General features: G+C 45.5%; 3 protein-coding genes across 3 annotated transcripts in view; 2 read left to right on the top strand and 1 right to left on the bottom strand.

Moving 5' to 3' along the window:
- The first annotated feature begins 3711 nt into the window (after positions 1–3711).
- Positions 3712–4636, top strand: MRPL17 (mitochondrial ribosomal protein L17). The gene is made up of 3 exons (XM_084225138.1): positions 3712–3941; positions 4052–4120; positions 4191–4636. The coding sequence occupies exons 1-3, from the start codon at positions 3768–3770 to the stop codon at positions 4443–4445; spliced, it is 498 nt and encodes a 165-aa protein (XP_084081264.1). The 5' UTR covers positions 3712–3767; the 3' UTR covers positions 4446–4636.
- A 1821-nt stretch (positions 4637–6457) lies between these two features.
- ARHGEF39 (Rho guanine nucleotide exchange factor 39) lies at positions 6458–17829 on the bottom strand (the record flags this gene model as incomplete). Its single annotated transcript, XM_084224691.1, has 9 exons — positions 6458–6473; positions 6649–6737; positions 7600–7829; positions 11382–11510; positions 13244–13314; positions 15043–15161; positions 16159–16279; positions 16678–16772; positions 17683–17829. 9 exons carry the CDS (start codon positions 17827–17829, stop codon positions 6458–6460), a joined length of 1017 nt encoding a protein of 338 aa, XP_084080817.1.
- LOC311164983 (myosin-IIIb-like) overlaps positions 17828–20624 on the top strand; it is a gene marked incomplete at both ends in the record, with an annotated part of 18289 nt that continues 15492 nt past the window's right edge. The window contains 2 exons of the mRNA XM_084224690.1: positions 17828–17857; positions 20308–20598. Coding sequence (XP_084080816.1) covers positions 17828–17857; positions 20308–20598 — 321 coding nt within the window. The remainder of the gene's footprint in view (positions 17858–20307; positions 20599–20624) is intronic.

Genomic DNA, 20624 nt, shown 5'->3' with positions numbered 1-20624 from the left:
TCACATAATAAGGAAGATTTGAGGAAGGTATCTGTGTCCAAAAGAGGGATGGTCTTATATGCAGCAGGCTGGAAAAAAACACAAAGATAGCATGAATTGAGGCATTTGTGTCTTATTTTCTCAATGTCAAGCAGGCAACTGAGTATAAATTATGTCATTTATGAATATGCAATTTTAATTAAGTTTGTTAAATGTCAAAGGTTGTATTTTTAAATCTAGCAAGTTATGGAACCCTTGCATATGTTTACCACTGCAAGCTGCTGGATCAGGCTGGTTCCCACTAGAGAATTAGTAGCTGCAGGTTTTTGACCATGAGATACTGAAGGATCTAACTTCTGTTAGATGAGTCACTTCCTACATACAAACTAATGTCCACTGCCCACAAGGTGATGTATTCTAAAAAAGGCACTTATTTTAGTTCTAAGTTCTGCTTTTCAGAATAGAGGCACATACCAAATGAGAAGTTCCCACAGTTTGACCATCAAATTTCAGGGATAGGTGACAACTGTCCTGCTGTGTAAAAGTGGCCGGGGAAGAGCTATTCTGAGAATGAACCAGAAAAGCAGATAAAATACATATTTTGCTGTAAGTACAGCAAGTTTTCCTACAGATTCATTAATATAAACACAGCCCATGCTTACATGCCTTTCTGAATGGAAACCTCAATGACTTCCCTTTCTGGAGCTGGCATCACTGACTTTCTTTTTAAAAAAGAAATGTGTTCCTTGGGGTTGCCCTTGTTGTTACCCTCCTCTGCCCAGATTTCCTGCCTCAAAACTGTTTGAGTCCCAGCAGCAAGGAGGGAACACTATGGCAAAGGCCACCCAACATGACATAGGAATTCCTGCAGCAGGGAGAGTCCCTCTGAGCACAGCTGGCTGGGAAGGGTTGGCCTTCAGTCTGCATCCAGCTGAAATCTTTGCATGGAACTTTCTCATTTCTGATTACCTGTGTGGTAACTCGCAAAACATTGTATCAGCAACATTTCATTCAGATTTTGGGGTAAACACATAAAGATTCGAAAACTGTCATTTTCTTCAACATACCAAATATTTCATAAAGCCAGAGCAGAGGAATCAATTCCAATCTTAAGTTTTGTTATTGGTAGCCAAAGAAGTCATTATCTTGCAAATTATTTATTACTCTGTGGCTCCAAAAATAACAAACTTTCCCAAGAATCCAAAATAAGAAAGTAGAAACTTCAACACTCATTACCAGGTTTATGCACATGACAACTTTGTTTCGTATAAATGGTATGTATAATTTTATTAGAAAGAAATATTATTTGATGTTAAGCATCAAATTATAAGCAGAAGGATAATGAAGAATCTGTTATTTTATTAATATTAGAAATATATTTAATGGGAACATTTGCAAGAATGTGTAGTGATAAGAAAACTCTGATTGTTAATGGGTTTAACAAAATCATGAATCTTGAAAAATGTTTTCTTTCAACACTGTGCCAAGTACATAAAGGTTTAGTCTTTTTTGCAAAGCTATAGTTCTGACACACAAGAATTCCTATATAGTCAGGCTAAATAAGAAAAGGAGAGGAAAACTGATTGTAAATGGAATTAGGGTGGTGCCTGGAGTTCCTGTTAGCATCCAGCTTGCACAGCCTTCTGCCTAGAAGTATTTTAGAGTTAATGTATCAAGTCCCAGAGCAGCAACAAAAGGTGGGGATGGGGTCCAATTCTCTGTTAATTTCACACTTTAAAAAATCTGTATGTTTGTTCCTTTTACACATTCCAATAACTATACTGTTCACTTTATTTATATATAAAATACTAAAATGTGTATAAGATGACCGTGATTTTATGATGTATTCATAATAACAAAGATATTTTTTCTTACACTGCTGGTAGTTGCTTTTTATTACACATTTCCCTTTTTCTGAAACACAGTGATGTTGGCTGGAAGAAACAGATGGCAGGAAATCTCCTTACACTGCCTTCTAGCATTTTTCTTGGGGCTGAACAATACTGCCATAGTTCTTTGACTCTGGGACATGAGCTCTTGCAAGCTGGGGTGGGTTTCAGTCTCTGTGGGAATAAAGCACACAGCCACCTCTGCCCTGTGGATGGACGGTGGCTCCTGTGCCACATCAGGGCTACACGAGGCTGGATCCAGCAGTCCCACCCCACGCTGCCGGGTGCGGGCAGCTTCTGCACAGCCCGGGGCTGCGGTACGGGGATCCGGAGCTCTCCGGTATCCCGCCGCCGGTAATGAGGAAAAGGAGGAACAACACATAGGCCGGTAATGAGGAAAAGGGGGAACAACACATGGGCTCCTTCAGGCCTTCGGGCCCCTCGCACGCATGCAGTCGAGCCCCTCCCCTCAGCTCCAGGAGCATCCTGCGGGCTGTGTCCGACAGCTGAGGTCAGCGAGGAGCCCATCCTGTCCCTTCGTCCCTGCAGAGCCCACGCTGCCTGCGCAGTGCCTCAAGGGCAGAGGCAGGGCTGGCACCACACCGGACAGGCTGTCATCCCTGGCAGGATCCCACTCCACCGCTAGGATCCAGGATCCTCGATATGCGGGTAAATGTGTAAACAAAGTAAAACGAAAAGTATCTATAAATCATAGTGAAACATGGGGGGGGGGGGGGGGGGGGGGAGAAAAAGAAGAGAAAAAGTTGGAATAGTCATAGTAACAACTGTCTTCGCTTTTAGAAAGTAGATGGAAGCAAAGTGTTAAAGACAAAAATCTATGGTTAGCAGATCCAGGAATAAAAAAGTAGACAAAGGAGTTCCCGGTTGTACTGAGGATCCTGCTAGTAGTATTGTTCCGTGACCGTATGAGGATAACAGATCTGTCAAGAATTCGTGGAAGGCAGGATCTCAGTTACTTGATGTGTGCATTTGGGGAAAGCCAGATGGTAGTCGTATGACACGATGCAGTCCTTTTCCTTTTAACCAGTTACACAGCAGTGTATTAATCTGCTTGTTTAACTAATTTACATCCGATAGTTTTAAAAAGAACTAACAGAGGACCGCCGGGACCCTGGATCGCGGCGGCGCGGCTCCTTCGCGCCCACAAGCATCTGCCGCTCCGCCGGGTCTGCCCCGGCTCCCGGTCCCGGTAAGAGGTCCCGGTAGGCGGTTGCGGGCTGAACTCCGTGAGGAAGAGCTGTGCCAGCAGGGCGAGGGAGGCGATCGTGTCCCTCTGCTCAGCATGGAGAGCTGCGTCCAGTTCTGGGCTCCTGAGCGCCAGAGAGACGGGGAGCTCCTGGAGCGGGTCCAGCGTAGGGTGGCCAAAGGAACTAAGGGTCTGAAGTGTCTCTTATGAGAAAAGGCTGCGAGAGCTGGGCATGTTCAGCCTGCAGAAGAGACTGAGAAGGGATCTCATCCAGGTCTGTCAGTGTCTGCAGGGAGGGGTCAGGGGATGGACCAGGCTCTGCTCGGTGACGCCGAGCGGTAGAACACAGGACAACGGGACGAAACTAGTGTAGAGGAAGTTCCACTTAAGCAGGAGGAAGAACTACTTTACTCTTTCGGATGCCCGAGCACGGGAACAGATTTCCCGGAGAGGCTGCGGAGTCTCCCTTATGCGAGATACTCAAGAACTGCATGAACGCGTTCCTGTGCCGTGTGCTCCAGGACGACGCTGTTCGAGCAGGGAGGCTGGACCCGGTGTCCCGCCGTGGAGCCTCTCCAACCTGACCCGTCCCGGGACGGCGGGACTGTGGCTGTGACTACAGCTCCCGGCGCTCTGCGCGGCGCCCGGGCGCTGCCGGGAGGCGGCGGTCGGCCGGGCGGGCGGTCGGCGGGATGCGGCTGTCGGTGGCGGCCGCCATCTCGCATGGCCGCGTGTACCGGCGGCTCGGGCTCAGCCCGCAGTCACGACTCGACCTGCTGCGGAACCTGGTGACAGCGCTGGTGCGCCATGAGCGCATCGAGACGCCCTGGGCGCGGGCCGACGAGATGCGCGGCTACGCCGAGCGGGTGAGCGGCGGGGCCGAGCAGGGCCGGGGGCCGCCGAGGCACCCTGACCCACCGCCTCCTTCCTCACCCGCCGCCTCTCTCCTGACTCGCCACCTCCTTCCTCCCCGCAGCTCATCGACTACGCCAAGCGGGGGGACAAGGACGAGCGCGCCATGCGCATGGCGGATTTCTGGCTGACCGTAAGTACGCCCCAGCCCCACATCGGTCCCGGCCCGCCGCGGAGCCGGGACTGAGCTTGTCGCCCCGCAGGAGAAGGACCTCATCCACAAGCTGTTCAAGGTGCTGGCGCCCCGCTTCCAGCCGCACCCCGGCAGCTACACGCGCCTGCTGCAGATCCCCAACCGGGACGGGCTGGACCGTGCTAAGATGGCGGTGATCGAGCTGAAGGGGAACCCGCTGCCGCCGCTCGTCCGGCCGCGCCGCCACTCCGACAAGACGCTGCTGAACCAGCTGCTCAAGGGGTACCGGCAGGACGCGCAGCGCGCCCGCGGCACCCCCGTCTAGGGCCCCCCGTGCCCCAGGGAAGGGAAACTGGGGCAGGAGGGCTGGAGGGTGGTGAGGTTGCCATGGAGAGGGCTGCTGAGTTTATTGGCCGCTTCCAGTGGTTCGAAGGGAGACTCAGCGGGAGAAGGAAATCAAGCTAGGAGCCGTGATGATTGGTATTTTCTGTGTAAATAAACTTTATTCAGAAAGTCGGTTTGCTTGTGTTTGAGTTGTGTTTGGAGAATCATTTGGGGCAGAAAAGACCTCTGAAGTTATCAAATCTAGCCTATGACCAAACACCACCGTGTCAACCAGACAATAGCACTAAGTGCCATATCCACTCTTAATTTTAACATCTCCAGGTGGGACTGGGGCCATAACTCCACCACGTCCTGGGCAGCTCCTTCATGTCTATTCACCCCTTCTGTGAAGAAATTCTTCTAATGTTCTACATAAACCTCCTCTGACTCAGCATAATTCCTGTGCTTGTAAGTTAATAGCTTATTCCAGAAAAATGGATTTGCTAACAGTGTGTTCTAGGAGCCAGTGTTCAGCATTTCAGGGTGGGAAGTTTGGTGAGAAATAAGATACTTCTGCTGTTTAAAAAGCACTGAGTGCAAATAGGATGGTAACACTGAGGTAAGTACTATAAAGAGACAACAAACTTGTCTTATAAGGTGGTAATATAGCCATGAGTTATAGTAATCCACCAAGAACTTGTCAGAAACCCCAGCTTCAGGGGCAGGATTGCAAGACATCTCTATTACTCTCTTGGAAGAAAAAGGGGGAATACCAGAACTTATTCAGAGCAATGTAACTACTGAGCAATAAGAATCCTATTTGTTAGCTTTGTCTTTAATTTCAGGCACAGCTAGTTTTTGAAAGTCCTAGCTGTAACTTTGAAGTGAAAAAAAACCAAAACAAAACCCAAATGTAAAATCACAGGATAGAGTACCCAGTTGGAAGGGACTTCAAGAACACCTGGCCCAACCTTTCTTGGCAAAACAGTGGAACCAGTGTGGCCTCATAAACTTTGTTGCATTTCTTCCTCCCAAGTTTCACAAACTTAAGAGATTTATACAAGTGGCCCTGTGTGGTGAGCTAATTGTATGGAAAGACAAAGAACACCCATTATATATTTGTGACTACAGAACATGAAAGAGCACAAGCGCACACCGCTGTTCTCAAGGCGAAAAGGGAAGTTTATTTTCTGACTCCAACATTGATAGTTTTTCAAAAGTGACAGTGGATTGGAGAGTGACAGTGCCACCTCTCCAATGACACCGGACAAACCAACAGTCCATCAAATTTCTCCTTGATAAAAGAAGCAAAACAATGAGTTATTTACAGAAAGTGTGTGAGAAAGTTCGTTACAAGAATGGCAACATCAGAAAGCTTTGAAAATCTTAAAAAATCAGGGCGACATATATTCTCTCTTTGAGACACTTATCTCACACAGTACCAGTTCTGTTTTAATAAATGCCAGTGAGAAATTAAAGATGGGTGGTACTGCTTAAGGAAGAAGAAAAAACAGTCAAACTGCTACAAGGTCAGTTAGACTTTAATCTTTGTGTTTCTAATAATCTTGAAATTGTTCTCTGCAGTTGACTGTATTCAAATAGATGTTTTCTGAATGAAACTGTACACAACTTCCACATTATTAAAAGTCTATGCTGAGGCTTTAACAAAATACAAAAATTCTTTTAAAAAAACATTTAATGAGGGAAAACAAGTCACACTCCCATCTGCTTGACCTTAAGTTATCTTGAGTTTACTAAAGTGCAAAAAAGCTAGAAGCTTCTAAAATAAATTGGGAGAAATCCTTGATTTCCTTGGGGTTTTTTTGTGCACAAATGCTTTTTTTGCAGTGTCTGTATTAACATTAGGGCAGCTAACAAAGCATTCATCATCTCACACAGTGCGTAGTCCTTCTCAATTCAGTGCTACTACGTATCCCTGAATATTTCACAAGATTGTGGAAGCTCCTGCCGTGAGGGTGGTTGTCTTGCCAGTCTGTCTTGTACTCGGGTGGATCAGGCTTTCAGCTGCCTGTAGAGGAGAACAAAGGGGAAATTCACAGTTACTATGGGAAACCTGTCCTCCTTATTCCCTTGTGTCCTGGCTGCCAGGATCAGGCTACTTCCATCGCCCTTATAGCCACACACAGGTCCAATGGTCACTTCTATGTCCTGTCCTCTTCCACCTCTGGAACCTGTGTGCCCACCTGACTGCAGCTGTGAGACTCCGGTACCAGTCATTGATCTCTTCTTGGTTGCTGGACATCAACAGCAGTGTCTTGTGTGGAAAGGAAAGCTGAAAGACAAGCAGAATTTGTGGCATTCCTTGCCAAGGCAGCAACTGGAGTAAAAGGAAAATCATCACCACTGAATTCAGCCCCTGCATGCTGATTTTTACCCTATTTCTTCCCACACAGAAAAATTTAGTCTTAATATTGAGTGAAGCCAGAGAGTGTACAGTACAGAACAAGTGCCACTCTTGTCCATTGTTTCCAGTCAAAGTTGACAGCTCATTCTGACCTATTTGGAGGTGAGCAATTACAATTCTCAGCAACTCGTCCTGTTTTCTACCATATCCCATGTCCCTAGGGGTCCTTCCACTACCATCATCTACAGGTGACAGCTTGCTCAAAGAGTTCTTTGTCACAGCTCACAAGAAAAGAGCTAAAAGAGCTAAGGGTGCAACACTGGAAGAGCTGACCTTGAAACCCCTACTGCAGACTGTGGTCCCTGTCAATTAATCTGCAGCTCTCAGGGAGTTAGATGCACAATATCTGTTGTAATAACATCCACATCTTTTTAATTCTCAGTTTTTCTATGTGTTCAGTCTGTAATCTCTAATTCATTGTCACATGAGTGTGGGGCTGCCCCCCAGAGCTGTGGCTCTGATGAGGGCATGTCAGAGTCTTGGTGGAGCCTCCTCACCTGAGCTAAGTGAAGCAACCAGCAGCCTGTAACCCCAGAGTGTGCAGGAGGCTCCATGCCATGAAAGGAAAAGTACCTGCACCACTCAAGAAGGGAAGTCCTAACTCAGACTTGCTCACTGCATTTTGTCACCACTGTCATCATCCTGTCCCTCTGCTGCTGAGACAGCTGGAGAGCAGCTTACAGGGCTGGCTCCACTGGCACTTCTGCCTGGCACAGGTGGGAAGACTTACACTGAGGAGCCCTCCCTGGCTCCACGTGTGGCCGAACACTTTATCCACTGAGCACTGGTGGAGCGGGTAGACAGCCTGGCAGGACAGTTTGTTGGAGTTCAGTGGGTGCAGTGGGTGGCAGGGCTTCGCTGCGATGAGGATGTCAGAGAACAGGAAGAACATCCTGCGCTTCAGTTCTTCTCCCTTTGCAGGCACCACCAAAAGCCAGCCTTCCCGGATATACCAGCGCCCTGGGCATGCCGGGGAAACAGAGACAGCTGTGAGATCTGAGGGAGGGCGGGCAGGATTAAAAAGTAAAGGATGTAATGAGACAAACAGGAATACAGGGTGAGCCACCCTTGTGTTCTACATCAATTCCAGCCACTAGAAGGCACTGGATGTCAGCTGGGTCCAGCCCACCAGTGCTGATAGCAGCCGTGCAGAAGGAGAAACCAGCCCAAAACACTTAGTATATGAGGAGAGCTGAAGTTGTTAAAATCTACTATTGTAGCTGAGAGTATATTATCATATGCAAGACTGTTTAAAGTGATCAGAACAAAAACACTGAGAACGGTATGCATACTTTTAAATTAACATAAGCCTTCAGAAAACACAACATGAACTATCTCAAATTGTGTTGCCCAGTTGTTTGTTATTAGTGGTATAACAGAAACTAGCTTCAGGTTTGAAAACTTTTAATTTTTTCCTTGTTATGTGCGTCCTAATAAAATAAATAAGCTCAAAAAACCTCCCCAAAAGAAAACAAAACTGTATTTCACAGGTCATCTAACTATATACAGACCTACAGTAGCCAAGAGAATACAGATTGCAGATTGCTGTTCTAAAGAGAAGGCACGAAAGGAGACAGAAAATGAGGAAGGTCTGAATACGCAATCTTTTCAATCTCTCTTGCAAAACAGAGCCCAGTGTCATCCACCTGACTGAAATTAATTGTGATAAAACAAGAGCAAAAGAAAGCAGGAGGGAAATAATCAAGACAATTCGATAAGCCTAGCTGTAAGCAGAAATAAAAAAAAAATAATGAAATAAATAAAATAAAGCAGGACTTCTTACTAAGATTACTGTGGAAGACAGCCATCAACTCATGGGAATTATGAGGACACATACCAGTAAGATTATTTATAAAACTGTAAATCCATAACAAGGTATTGCCACCTGATCTTGTTTAGGAAACATCTGCCAGGGAATTTCAGCCACTCTTTCATGCCTTAGCTTCTGCAGGAGCCATAAATACCTTTTAGAACAAAAATACAGTGTTGTTTTTGTTGTGGATTGTGTCTTTTGTGCTACAGTCACAAAACAAAGAGGTGAGTGAATTCCTCCTTAGCTTATTCCACTGGAACCTTATTCCACTAGTCTCCTCTTACCTGAATAAGAAACTGAGGAAGAGAAGGGTGAGGTGCAGGAATCAATCCAGGTTTAAAAAAACAAATGGGAGGAAGGTGTCAGAAGCATGGGGCTGGGCTGGGAGCTGTTTCCCTCAGGCTATGGTATGATCAGACTCACAGGCATACAGTCTGACCCAGACTGTACTGGAAGTCTTGGAACATAGATCCATGTCCAGGATTCCCAGGTGTACAAGTTCTAGGAAGCTGTTGTGAAAGAAGGGCAAGAAAATATCCCAGGGGAAGCTCTGGATAACAGAACAATGTGCTCAGTTAAGGAGGCAGTTCTGGCTGATACAGTATTTGTCCTGAATGTGGAAGGCAGCAAGAAAAGCAAGGTCTCCTCACTGGGAGCAGGACATCTCAGAGACACTGCAAAATGTGAGACACCCATCTCCAACACTCCCCCTTTGTTCGGAACCTACAGCGTTTTGTTTTCTCTCCTGTTCCTTCCTGGCAATAGGACACAATCTTAACTGTCCTGCTAAAGCTATTTTGTTTCTGGAAAGCTGGCCCAAAACTAGCAAGCCGCAGCTGCCTCTTACATTTGTGCTTCTCACATCCAATGATAACTATGTAACTCTAGCCAATGGAAAACATGACTATAATAATTCTCTGTCCTAGATAATGGAAATGCCTTTACTGACCCTCAACACTCATCCTACTATGTCTTAGAATTTTCTGAGGCAAAAATAATCAGTGGACCAAACACTTTGAAACAATGGCCATCTCTGGTCTAGTTATACTGTTTTGGGGTGTTTGTTTGTTTTCATGGTGTTATCTTATTAGTTCTAAATTAATTAGAATAACTGATTGACCTTTTTACTTACACACTACCCCAAGTATGCACAGGCACCCCCACACATGCTTCTGCTCAGCAGCAGCAGAGCATACCTGTGTTAGCTCCCTTTCACCTGGCAGCACCAAAATATTCTAAGGACAGGATACAGAACTGTAAATTAATTTGCCGATTGACTGAGCATCTTTGAGAATGACCTCTGATAAGTAACCTTTGTTCTACCTGTGCTGGTTTGGCTAGGATAGAGTTATTTTTTGCCATAGTGGCTGGTTTGGATTTGCACTGAAAACACCATTGAGGACACAGGGATCTTTTCTTTATTTCTGTGTAGGCAATGCTCAGTATCAAGGTCTCTTCTGCTCCTCAAGATACAAGTGAGGAGCTTGGGAGTGCACATGAACGTGGGAAGGCTCAGAGCTGGGACAGCTGATCCAAAATCCCCAAAGGGACATTCTATATCATATGGCATCATGTTCAGCCGGTTATGCTGGGAGAAGAAGGAGGAAAGGGAGGAGTTTTAAAGTGATGGCTCTTGTGCTTCCAGGTAACCACAATGTGTGGTAGAGCCCTGGTCAGAGCCCTTTCCTTGGAATAGCTGAACACCTGCTGGCCCATGGCAGGTGGGGGATGAATTCCTTGCATGGCTTTGCTTGCATGAATAGCTTATGCTTTACTTGTTAAACTGTCTTTATCTCAGCCCATAAGCTTTGTCAGTGTTACCCTTCTGAGTTTTTCCCCATCCCAGTAGGGAAAGATTTTCTCATCCCGAAGTCCATGTGTTAATTCACAAGTACCTGGAGATTCTTGCATTAGAGACCTTCACACACAGTGACTTTAACACTCTTCTCCATCTGCAGCACTGTGCCTGGATAACCTCTGCAATAGCAGAGTTGAGTGAGGCTACAGGTGAAGCCCCAAATGACCATCTCATAATTGCTCAGACTGGGCACATTTCTCACAATACTTACTACACAGCTCAGAGTGTGGTCTGGGCATGGAGAGCACCCAGTCACATAAGAGACCTATCCATTTAAATGTTCTTACATGCCAGTGACCGTGGCTTTATCTATCTCAATAAGCAACACAATCACAGTGATTTCTGGCTCAGTTTAACCATACAGATAAAAGAAAATTCTTCATGTGAAGGGTGAGCACAGAATGTCATTAATCTTGTAGCTTAATGTAAACAACAACACAGTTCTTGTGCCCTTGACACTCAGGAATCTGTGGTTCCTGCAATGGAGTAGGGATAATGCCACTGCTTACGCTCTGCCAAAAGAATTTAGTGTCCCTCTTTCATTCCTACCCAGGACTTACACTCCTGATCTTTTTGGGTTCCTAACTTCTAACCCCATGTCATCAGCTTCTCCTATCTGAATGCCAGGCAATTAAGATGTTGCTTATCCTTACTCAAAAATTCTTAATTAAAAAAAAAAAAAAGAGTGCTTGAATTAGTAGTCATACCCCTTTGTCACCTATCTGGAATTTGAGCAGAAGGGGAAGACTGGTTAATGTGAGTCGAGTCAGAGATTAAGGAGAACATATGTACATGTATCTCAGCATGGCAGAACTAAAAGGGAGTTGTCAGTAAGACCCACCTGCAGTCAAAACCTGAGTCTTTTGTCCTTTGAGCAATTTCTGAACCCGATGTAGCTGCAAGGAGTTCTCTCTCTTATCAAAGATGTCTTGGACCCAGTGAGATACCTCACAAACAGATTTCACAGTCTCTGAAATTATAGCAGCATACTTTGAAGTTATCACAAATGAATGCGTGTTTCACCTTATACCTCTTGCTAAGAAAAGACAGCATGAAATTAAGAAGAAAAGTTTTAAATCAAGTATTAACAACAGCTTTATTCAGGAATTTCTGTGAAAGATTGGACTAGGTCACCTTCAGAGGCCTCTTTCCAACTAACAATTCAACTAACAAATTAAATTTGCCAATGAAACATCATAGAGAGGACTAATTTCCTGGATTTGGTAGCAAAAACAGGAAAATGCCCTACAAGTGGTGTTAACTGCTTGTAAAAATCATAGAATCATTTAGATTGAAAAAAACTACTAAGATAGCTGAGTTAACTAAGGATTGAATACCAACTTGTCAAGTAGACCATGGCATTGATTGTCATTTCTTGAACATTTTCAGCGATGGTGACTCTACCACTTCCCTGGACAGTCCATTCCAGTGTTTAAAAACCTTTTCCATGAAGAAATGCCTCCCAGTGTCCATTCTGAACTTCCCCTAGCACAGCTTGAGGCCATTTCCTCTCGTGCTGTTGCTTGTTATATGGGAGAAGAGGCCAATCCCCAGCTGGCCACAACCTCCTTTCAGGTACTTGTAGAGAGTGATCAGGTCACCCCTTTTACCCAGACTAAACACACCCATATCCCTCAGCACATTTCACAGGACTCCAGACCCTTCTCCAGCTCCACTGCCTTCTTTGTCTGGACTCGCTCCAGCGCCTCAGCGTCGCTCCTGCAGTGAAGGGCTCAAAACTGGACATGGCATTTGAGCTGTGGCCTCACCAGCACAGAGGGGCAGTCGCTGCCCTGCTCCTGCTGGCCACACCACTGCTGATACATTCAGGATGTCCTTGGCCTTCTTGGCCACCTGGGCACATCCAGCTCGTGTGCAGCCACTGCTGACCAGCACCCCCAGGCCCCTTCCCACTCAGCAGCTTTCCAGCCACGCTGTCCCAGCCTGGAGCTCAGGGGTTGTTGTGAGCCAGGGACAGGAGCCAGCGCCTGGCCTGGCTGAACTCACACAACTGGCCCTGGCCCATGGATCCAGCCTGTGCAGATCCCTCTGCAGAGCCCCCCTGCCCTCCAGCAGATCAGCACTCACACCCAGCTTGGTGCCATCTGCAAACCGGCTGAGGGTGCTCTTGATTCCCTCATCCAGATCATCAATAAAGATATTAAACAGGACTGACCCTGATACTGAGCCCTGGGAGACACCTCTTGTGACTGGATAGAGCATGAAGGTCACAAATTATCCTAGAAAATTGAGGCATGTGACCAAGACAGTCAGAGAATGGTTTGGCTTGGAAGGGACCTTAAAGATCATCTTGTTCTAACACACCTGCCATGGGCAGGGACACCTTCAAATAAACCACATTGCCCAGGGCCATATCCAGCCTAGCCTTGAACTCTTCCAGGAATGGGGCATCAACAAATTCCTTGAGCTACCTGTTCCAGTGCCTCACAAGCAGCAGAGTATTAAAAAAACCAGCTGCCACTTCTCCAACCTAAATATTAGGCCACTTTCACAGGCAGTTACTCTATATTTTTATTCCTAACATGTTCTCAGGGACATCTTGATCAAGATGGAGAAGGAAAATAATAATCCACTAGAACCCCAGAGAGAGGAAGATTTTTTTTCCTTTGAAACCAGGCAGTAGGCGGGAGTCAAGATATTCTTAGCAAGGAGTGTATCATTGATCAAAGTGCCAGCATTTACTTGCAAGTTTCTGGTACTCAGCAGTGTCTGGGCTGGTGTTCTCCAACAGGTCTCTGAAGAAATGCTTGTACCTGAGATGGAGAGAGCAGCTTTAATTCACAACAACATACCAGGAACAGCAGCAGCACCTCCTGTTAGTAGCAGCACAGTGAACAACACTCAGCCAGGAAACAGAGTAAGCCTAACCAGGCTGTTTTGGTCACACTTCATTCATTCATTTCATCATCAAATGTCTCAGCTAAAATAACTCAAGTATTTTGTACATCTGCAAAACTTTGGCTTTTCCTGGGGATCCAGTAGAAGCAGACTCACAAATCACTCAAGATCATGAGGCTGTCTCAGAATTCACATGTTTTGTTATTGCCTTCAATAAGAACAAATTTCTCTTTGAACTCTCTATTTTACCACATATGAATAGCGGTATTCATACATATTTCCTGCCCACACAAGAAAATAAAGGCATTTCTATAAGAACTTCACTACGACCCGCCTTTTTCTTTTTTCCTTTCCAGTCTTTACTGGAGAGGATAACATCTCTACAAATGCTTTCTCCCAGTAAAGACAAATTGAAGGAACCTAACAGATCTGCAAACTGGCAGAATTCATATGATCTAGTGCATATGCTAATAGAGTTTTAAAGAAATTTGAACATGATAGAACTGATTAATGAAAAAAATTGGACTTTCTATCAAAAAGCTCACATTTTTTCCAAATAGTTGGACAGCAACAAATATACTGCTGTTTTGCAAATTTAAAACAATTATCCAAAGAATTACAGTAAAAACCCACCAATCAGTTTCATGTTTACTTCTGCCCAGCTGATTAAAAACATTACATAAAGTTACATGAAAGACTGTGGTATGATCTCTCAAAGTTATTTTCAGAGAAGAGAAGTGCTCAATCTCTCACATTTGCTTTAGTGTAGATAAGATCACGGTGGAAAAACAGCTACTGGATCTATAGCAGCAGAATCTGGGTTCCCAGAAAACCATCATTATTACCCACACACACTCCCCAAGAAAGGGCTGCCCATGAGTGCATGCAGCACTCTGCTCAGGCAGTCAGTCTGCCTCTTCAAAGAGGAGATGATCATAGAATATCCTGACAATTCCTAGAAAGAGATCACCGGAAAGCATCCACAAGGATCATCAAGTCCAATTCATGTCTCTGCATTTTTAAGACAACCCTAAAAATCACACTTGTCCAATGATGTTGTCTAAACATTTCTTGAAGACGGGAAGGCTTGGTGCCTCAAGAGAGAGATGCAGTGATCCTGAGTGGAACTGTCCAGGCTCAGACAAATGTGATAGGCATCAAATCTGAGGAAAGCATGTGGCCCTGATAGCAAGAGAGGAAAGAGAAGGTCTCCTTCATTAATCTCATTTCTCTCCAAAAAGAGCCATCTCCAATAGTCACAATGCTCCAGGTCAGCAACCTGCATAAAAATGGAGCAAAAGCATTTGTGGCAGAAACCACCACTTCTGCAGCATTTCAGTCAGCTTGCTTTTATCCAAAGCCAAGCTTCAGTAGCTTACTGAGACAGCAGAAAGTGTCCAATTCTACCCAAGAGCTAGAGGAGGGAGCCAGGGCTAAACACAACTGCCCTCCTGCATCATCTCCCATCTATGCACACTGATTCCACTTTACAGGCACATCCTTAGCTCTGTTTCATGGCTGTCTCTAGGCTCTGATTTTGAGACTCAATAGGCAACTTTCCCTTTCATAGCAACAAAGATAGTGATACAATCCTTTTTCCCTTCTTATGCTAATCCTTTGAAGACTCACAATTGCTTACTTACTGGTGGAGCCTCTGCAGGGGCAAAGGAAGCAGATCCTCTAGCTTCCTCCCTTGAAACTGAGGTCGAGTCTCCTGGAGTTTCTTAAACCGACGGAATGACTTATTTTTCCTCACTTGCTCCTGTGTGCAGGAAAAAAAGGGATTTAGCTTTGAGACTACAGAAAGAACTATGTGCCCTAGTCTGTACCAGAAGTTGGAACACCTCAACTTAGAGTTTAGGACTCGAGTCCCACAAGCATCAACTTAATTTGTGGCTATGGGCAAGCCATTCCCTTCCTCCTGATCATTCATTTCAGTGGGTAATTGAAGTGATATCTCCCCTCCATACATGAAATTAAAGAAAAAGAGAAGGTTGACCCAGTTAGGAAAACAAGGAGTGCACTTGTGGCTTTTTGTCATGCCTTTCAAGAAAAAGCAATGCACATCTGCATTCCCACCTCCTTAGGACAAGTATCCAAAATGGCTTTTTCTCCTGGAAAATCAAAAGCATGAGTACATGCATACAAAGAGGGAAACATCCCAGTACATTCTGCATCTGGAAACAAGCATGGACAAAACTGGAAGTTGAGTTGCTTAAATTCCAGATACAGCCGTCAGGACTTTGGAATTTTGCAATATATATATATATTCTGCAGAAATTTCTTGAAAACAAGTTGTATTTGTAAACATAAGCGGGAAAGAAAAAATGGTCTTCAACATAGGAAAAAAAATGTGAAGGAAGAGGAAATCCCACTATACTAGGATACAGTTGGTGGTAGTGGGAAAGACTAGGAGACCAGACAATTCCTAGAAAGAGATCACTGTATCGTAGTGAAAGCCTGGAAACTCTTTAGACTTGCCAGTTACGAAGGAGTGGGAGTAAATACAGAAAACTGTTTCAGAAAGCAGTGCTCACCATATGCACATACATACACAAACACCTGAAAAGGCATCAGAAATTTGAAGCTCTAAGTAAAGAAATTTTCACCACTTTATTGTGGAAGAAAGCCAGAATTTCATCAAGCCAGAAAAAAGTAAGGAAACTGATCTCTCCAGAAACAGAAGATATATGGAAAGATGTGGCAGTTTCACAGAATGGAAAAAGAGAAACCATATGAAGACTAAAGTACATATTTACCTTCAAGGTTTTATTTGCAAGCTCCAAATTCTCAGCATAGTGGCCATAAAGATCCAGACTCTGACAAAAATTTTCCAGTCCTGGTCCCAGATTCCCTTTCTCCAGGTGAAGTGACAGAACACTGTACACAAGGAGCAGAGAGAGCTTGTGAGGGATACATTACCCATGGCATTTTCACAGCTCTTTCTGATTCCTTCCTTTGCTCATCTGCCTTTGCCATTTTCCACCTCATATCCAGTTTCTATACCAAATTTGTGCTTGGAGGCCAGAGAGTAAGCCACAGAAGACCTTGTGGAACAGGCTTGCTGAGTTTAAACCACTGTCCAGTAACTGGGTACCCAGATATGTGATACAGATCAGGAGTTTCCTGGGGACACCTCCAAGTGCCACCAAGGCTAGCAGTGCTAGAAGTGAATGCCTGTTTTACAAGGGGTTAGCCTTATTTCACCAAATCTTACTTTCTCATCAACATAGAGTCCTCCCAACATAATTAAGGAATTGCATCCTATGTCCACTTACTGGCTGGCTGAATATAAGGATTCCAGGGGTCCAAATATAGTTTCCAACACAGCTGGCTTCAGCGTCCCTTTGGCCCTTAAAATTGTCACAAAGTACTAAGCAGAAAAAAAAAATAAAATTTCAAACAGGTAGCATTCACAAATCATCATAGAATCACTCAATGGTTTGGATTGGAAAGGATCTTTAAGACCATCTAGTTCCCACCTGGTCAGAGACATCATCCAAACTGGCTGATCACTTCCAGGGATGGGGCATCCACAGCTTCTCTGGGCCATCTGTCCCAGTGCCTCATCACCCTCACAGTAAATAACTTCTCCCTAACATCTAATCTAAACCTACTGCCTTCCAGTTTAAAATCATTGATCCTTGTCCTATCACTATGTGCCTGTGTCAAAAGTCACTCTCCCTCTTTTTTAAAAGCCCCCTTCAAGTACTGGGAGGCTGCCAAGGTAATTAACCTCTGAGGTCACTCAAAGGCCACTTGTGGCACACAGCAGATCCCAGAAGTTGCAGCCTGAACACTCTCTGGCTTGGAAAGATATCAATATTGTGACTGTCTACCTAAGATATGCACCATCAGATTAAGCCTTACTTGTAGCTCTGACCATAACTGTAAACACATGGAATTGTACTACAGCATTGAAAAGAGTCTATTTCAGTATCCTCCAATGCATCTTTTTTTCACCATCTTGTTCATAAGTTTTTTCTGGTCTGTGTCCCTACAGTTCATACATCTCAGGCGTCTTAGGGCGAGCACCCTATTCAATCAAAACTTAAAAGATTTACGCCTGTGTATAGACCAAGGCCAAAAAGCCAAACCCATGAGCAATTGAATATTACAGAGGAGGCAAAAGAAAAACAACAAAAAACCCTTTTTCAGCCACAGCAGGTGTCCCAGGCATTAGGGATGTACCACAGTCTTGCTCTTGACCCTTCCCCATGGCAACACGAGTAAATATGCGCTGTCTGAAGGCACCACGTATCAGAAGGGGCAGAAATACTCACTGTGAGCACCAAATCCAGCTGCTCAAGGTACTTGTGTTCTGTTTCCAGCAGTTCCTTGGCTGTCCTGCTGCGCTTTCTCTCCCAGCGAGCCCGCTGGTCTTCCACAATGTTTGCTCCAACCACAAATGGCAGGAATGAGGCACTCATGGCAGAGTCAGGGTTGATACACAGGGAGGTAAAGGATCCTGGAGAGCCAAGCAAGATGGGCACACAACAAAAGGATAACCCATGTTGCAGAGTAGGATTCTAAGCTAAAAACTCAAACTTCCCTAGGAAATAAGGGCAGTCAGTTGCCAGCAACCATTATTAACAGTTTCCTTCTGCATTCCCTCCTGTGGGCACAGGGGCCCTGCATCAAACAGAGGAACACCTTTAGAGAGACCAGGCTGTGAAAGCAATAGCAATACATAATGATACATCTGCAAGCAAATCTCGGTGCACAATCCCATGTGCAAACCACTGCTTCCCATTCCTTGACCGCCCCATTCTTTGCCTGAAATTCTTGTTAAACTCCAGCAAGTTTGTGGGTGGAAGAGGTACTGTGGATATGAGTAGAAAATAACCATAAGATTTGTCCTGTGGGGGACTGTAACAGGACTTTCCGCATTCCACTGGGAAAGAGAAGAGAGCACTCTTGCTTGTTTTCCCATGGAGGTTACCAAGAAGCCAGTGGCTTGCTTAGTCACTTTCTAACTGTACTTTGTGCTCCTGCTCTTCTGCTACAGTATCATGATTTTGTTGCACAGAAAAACATTGTTTATCACACTCAGAGAAAGGGGCATGTTTAAGCAGAACATTAGATGTTGTTATCTACTATTATTATTAGATATTGTTAGATATTGTTCTTTTGATGAAAAGGTAGTGCAGGCAGTTGCATACTTGCCCCAGCATCAAGTCTGCAGTTTTGCTGGAATCTGACTTGCCACTGGAAAGCTCTGTTTCCCACATGGACAAGATACACTAACGCAGAAACATGTGTCATCACAGAGAAGGAGATTTGTCAAACACCGTCTTCCAGAGACATTTCAGATACATAAATCAATATCTGAAACAGAAGTTTCACATCAAATGAGTACCAGGACGCATTTAATGAGTTGCCAGAAGTCCAAAGAGCTGAGGGACATGCACAATGTTTTATAGTAGCAGCAGCTTCTCCAGAGCTTGCCCTCCTATTCACTTGCAGCACAACCACAAGCCTACCCAAGACCACATCTTGGTCAAACAGGGCAGACCTGGTGTGGATGGAGAGGAACAGTGCACTGCAGGGCAGGGAACACTCCCTTAAGCTTAGCATTATTCCAGAAGAGTTCAAGGCCAGGCTGGATGGGGCCCTGAACCACCCTGTCTGTGGAAGCTGTCCTTGGGCTTTGCAGGGCTGTTGGAAGGAGATGGTCTTTAAGGTCCTTTCCAACCCAAACCATTCCATGATTCTATCCAAGTGCAGCTGCAAAGTACTCACCAGTAATGGACTAAAGCACTGACATTCACAGAACACCTCTAGCCCGGGTAGACTGCAGTCACGGCTTTCATTTTGCAGACCAATTTCTTTTAAACACATAATAATTAAAACAAACAAGTTATACCAGGTTTGACCATCTACTGCTCGCATAAAGAAGTTCTAACACTCCCATTATTGCACAATATATTCTATGTGAGGTCTGCAGGGTAAGAGCTGTCTGCAGCCTCTGGGTACACCAGAAAATACTTCACCCACAAGTGACAGAACTGCTCCAGCTTTCATTTTTCCGGTTTCTCCCCAGCTCACGTTCAAAAACCACTCTATTACTGTTAACTACCTTTTAGTACACCATTAGCAGCATCCCCTTCACCACTTCTAAATGCTTTGAGTACCCGCAAAAAACGACCTATTCTTATTGCACAGCTTCTCTTGGTGTCTCAGGAGAGTAAGCACACGGTGGGTCAGCTCCAAGGAACACATGGCCGCATATCTCCCATGTGGGAGAGAAAGGGGAAGGGAGAAACTCTGGAGCCCACAGCCAGTCCTCAGCCACCCCGAGGACTAAAGGAGTAAACACTGCAGGAGTTAATACCGGAAGTAAAACACACACCTAGCCTTCCTTCAATTCGCTGTGCTGCAGGGTACTAAAAATGTATTTTGGATCAATCAAAACCGAGAGTACTATATTTTTTCAGCAGATGAGAAAAGATCCATTAAAAGTCTTCTGGGATTGAACAGAAAGATTTTCTTGACCAAAACCGAGGCATTTTACTCATTATCAGAGTTCTGTTTTGTTTGGGGTTTTTTTTGTTTTTTAATCAAATGAAACATGTTTTAAATAAATAAATGTTTCCAGTAAAAAAAAATAAAAATAAAAAACCAAGCCACATGAGCACACTAAAAAAACATTTACTAAACTTTAACCAAATGTTTTTCTCTGACTACGACATGGATTCAGGAAATACTTGGAGGAATCAGGGACTAATTTAGCCAAAGGGATTTTTATGGGTCATGCAGCTGAGCCTTGTGCCTAAAGCGGGACTACCACTAAAGTCAGGCTGGGCTATTCAGGGGTTCATCCTGCCTAGGACCTTTCCGCGGGTGAAGATCGGGACACCGACACCGGTGGCGGTCCCGGTTATGGTTTTGGTTATAGTTAGAATTAGGCCCCCGGCCCCACGCCGCCCCCGCCGCCCGTTACCTGCCGGTCCCGCCGCCGCCCCGCGTTCAAACGGCGGCCCCGCCCCGGCGGGCGGTCCCGGGGCGGTCCCGGGGCGGTCCCGGGGCGGGGCCGGGCCGGGCCGGGCCGGGCAGGGCGGCGGCGGGCAGCGATGGTGCCGCTGGGGCAGCGTGGCCCCCCGCCCGGTGCGGCCGGGGACCTGGCGGCGCTGGCCGAGTTGGACGAGGCGGCGCTGCTGGCCGGGCTGCGGGAGCGCTTCCTGCAGCAGCACATCTACGTGAGTGCCGGGGGTCGGGGCGGGGG

This window comes from Fringilla coelebs, assembly GCF_963513975.1.
Source record: "Fringilla coelebs genome assembly, chromosome: Z".
In the NCBI taxonomy this organism is placed as follows: domain Eukaryota; kingdom Metazoa; phylum Chordata; class Aves; order Passeriformes; family Fringillidae; genus Fringilla; species Fringilla coelebs.
This window is presented reverse-complemented; position numbering and strand designations above follow the sequence as displayed.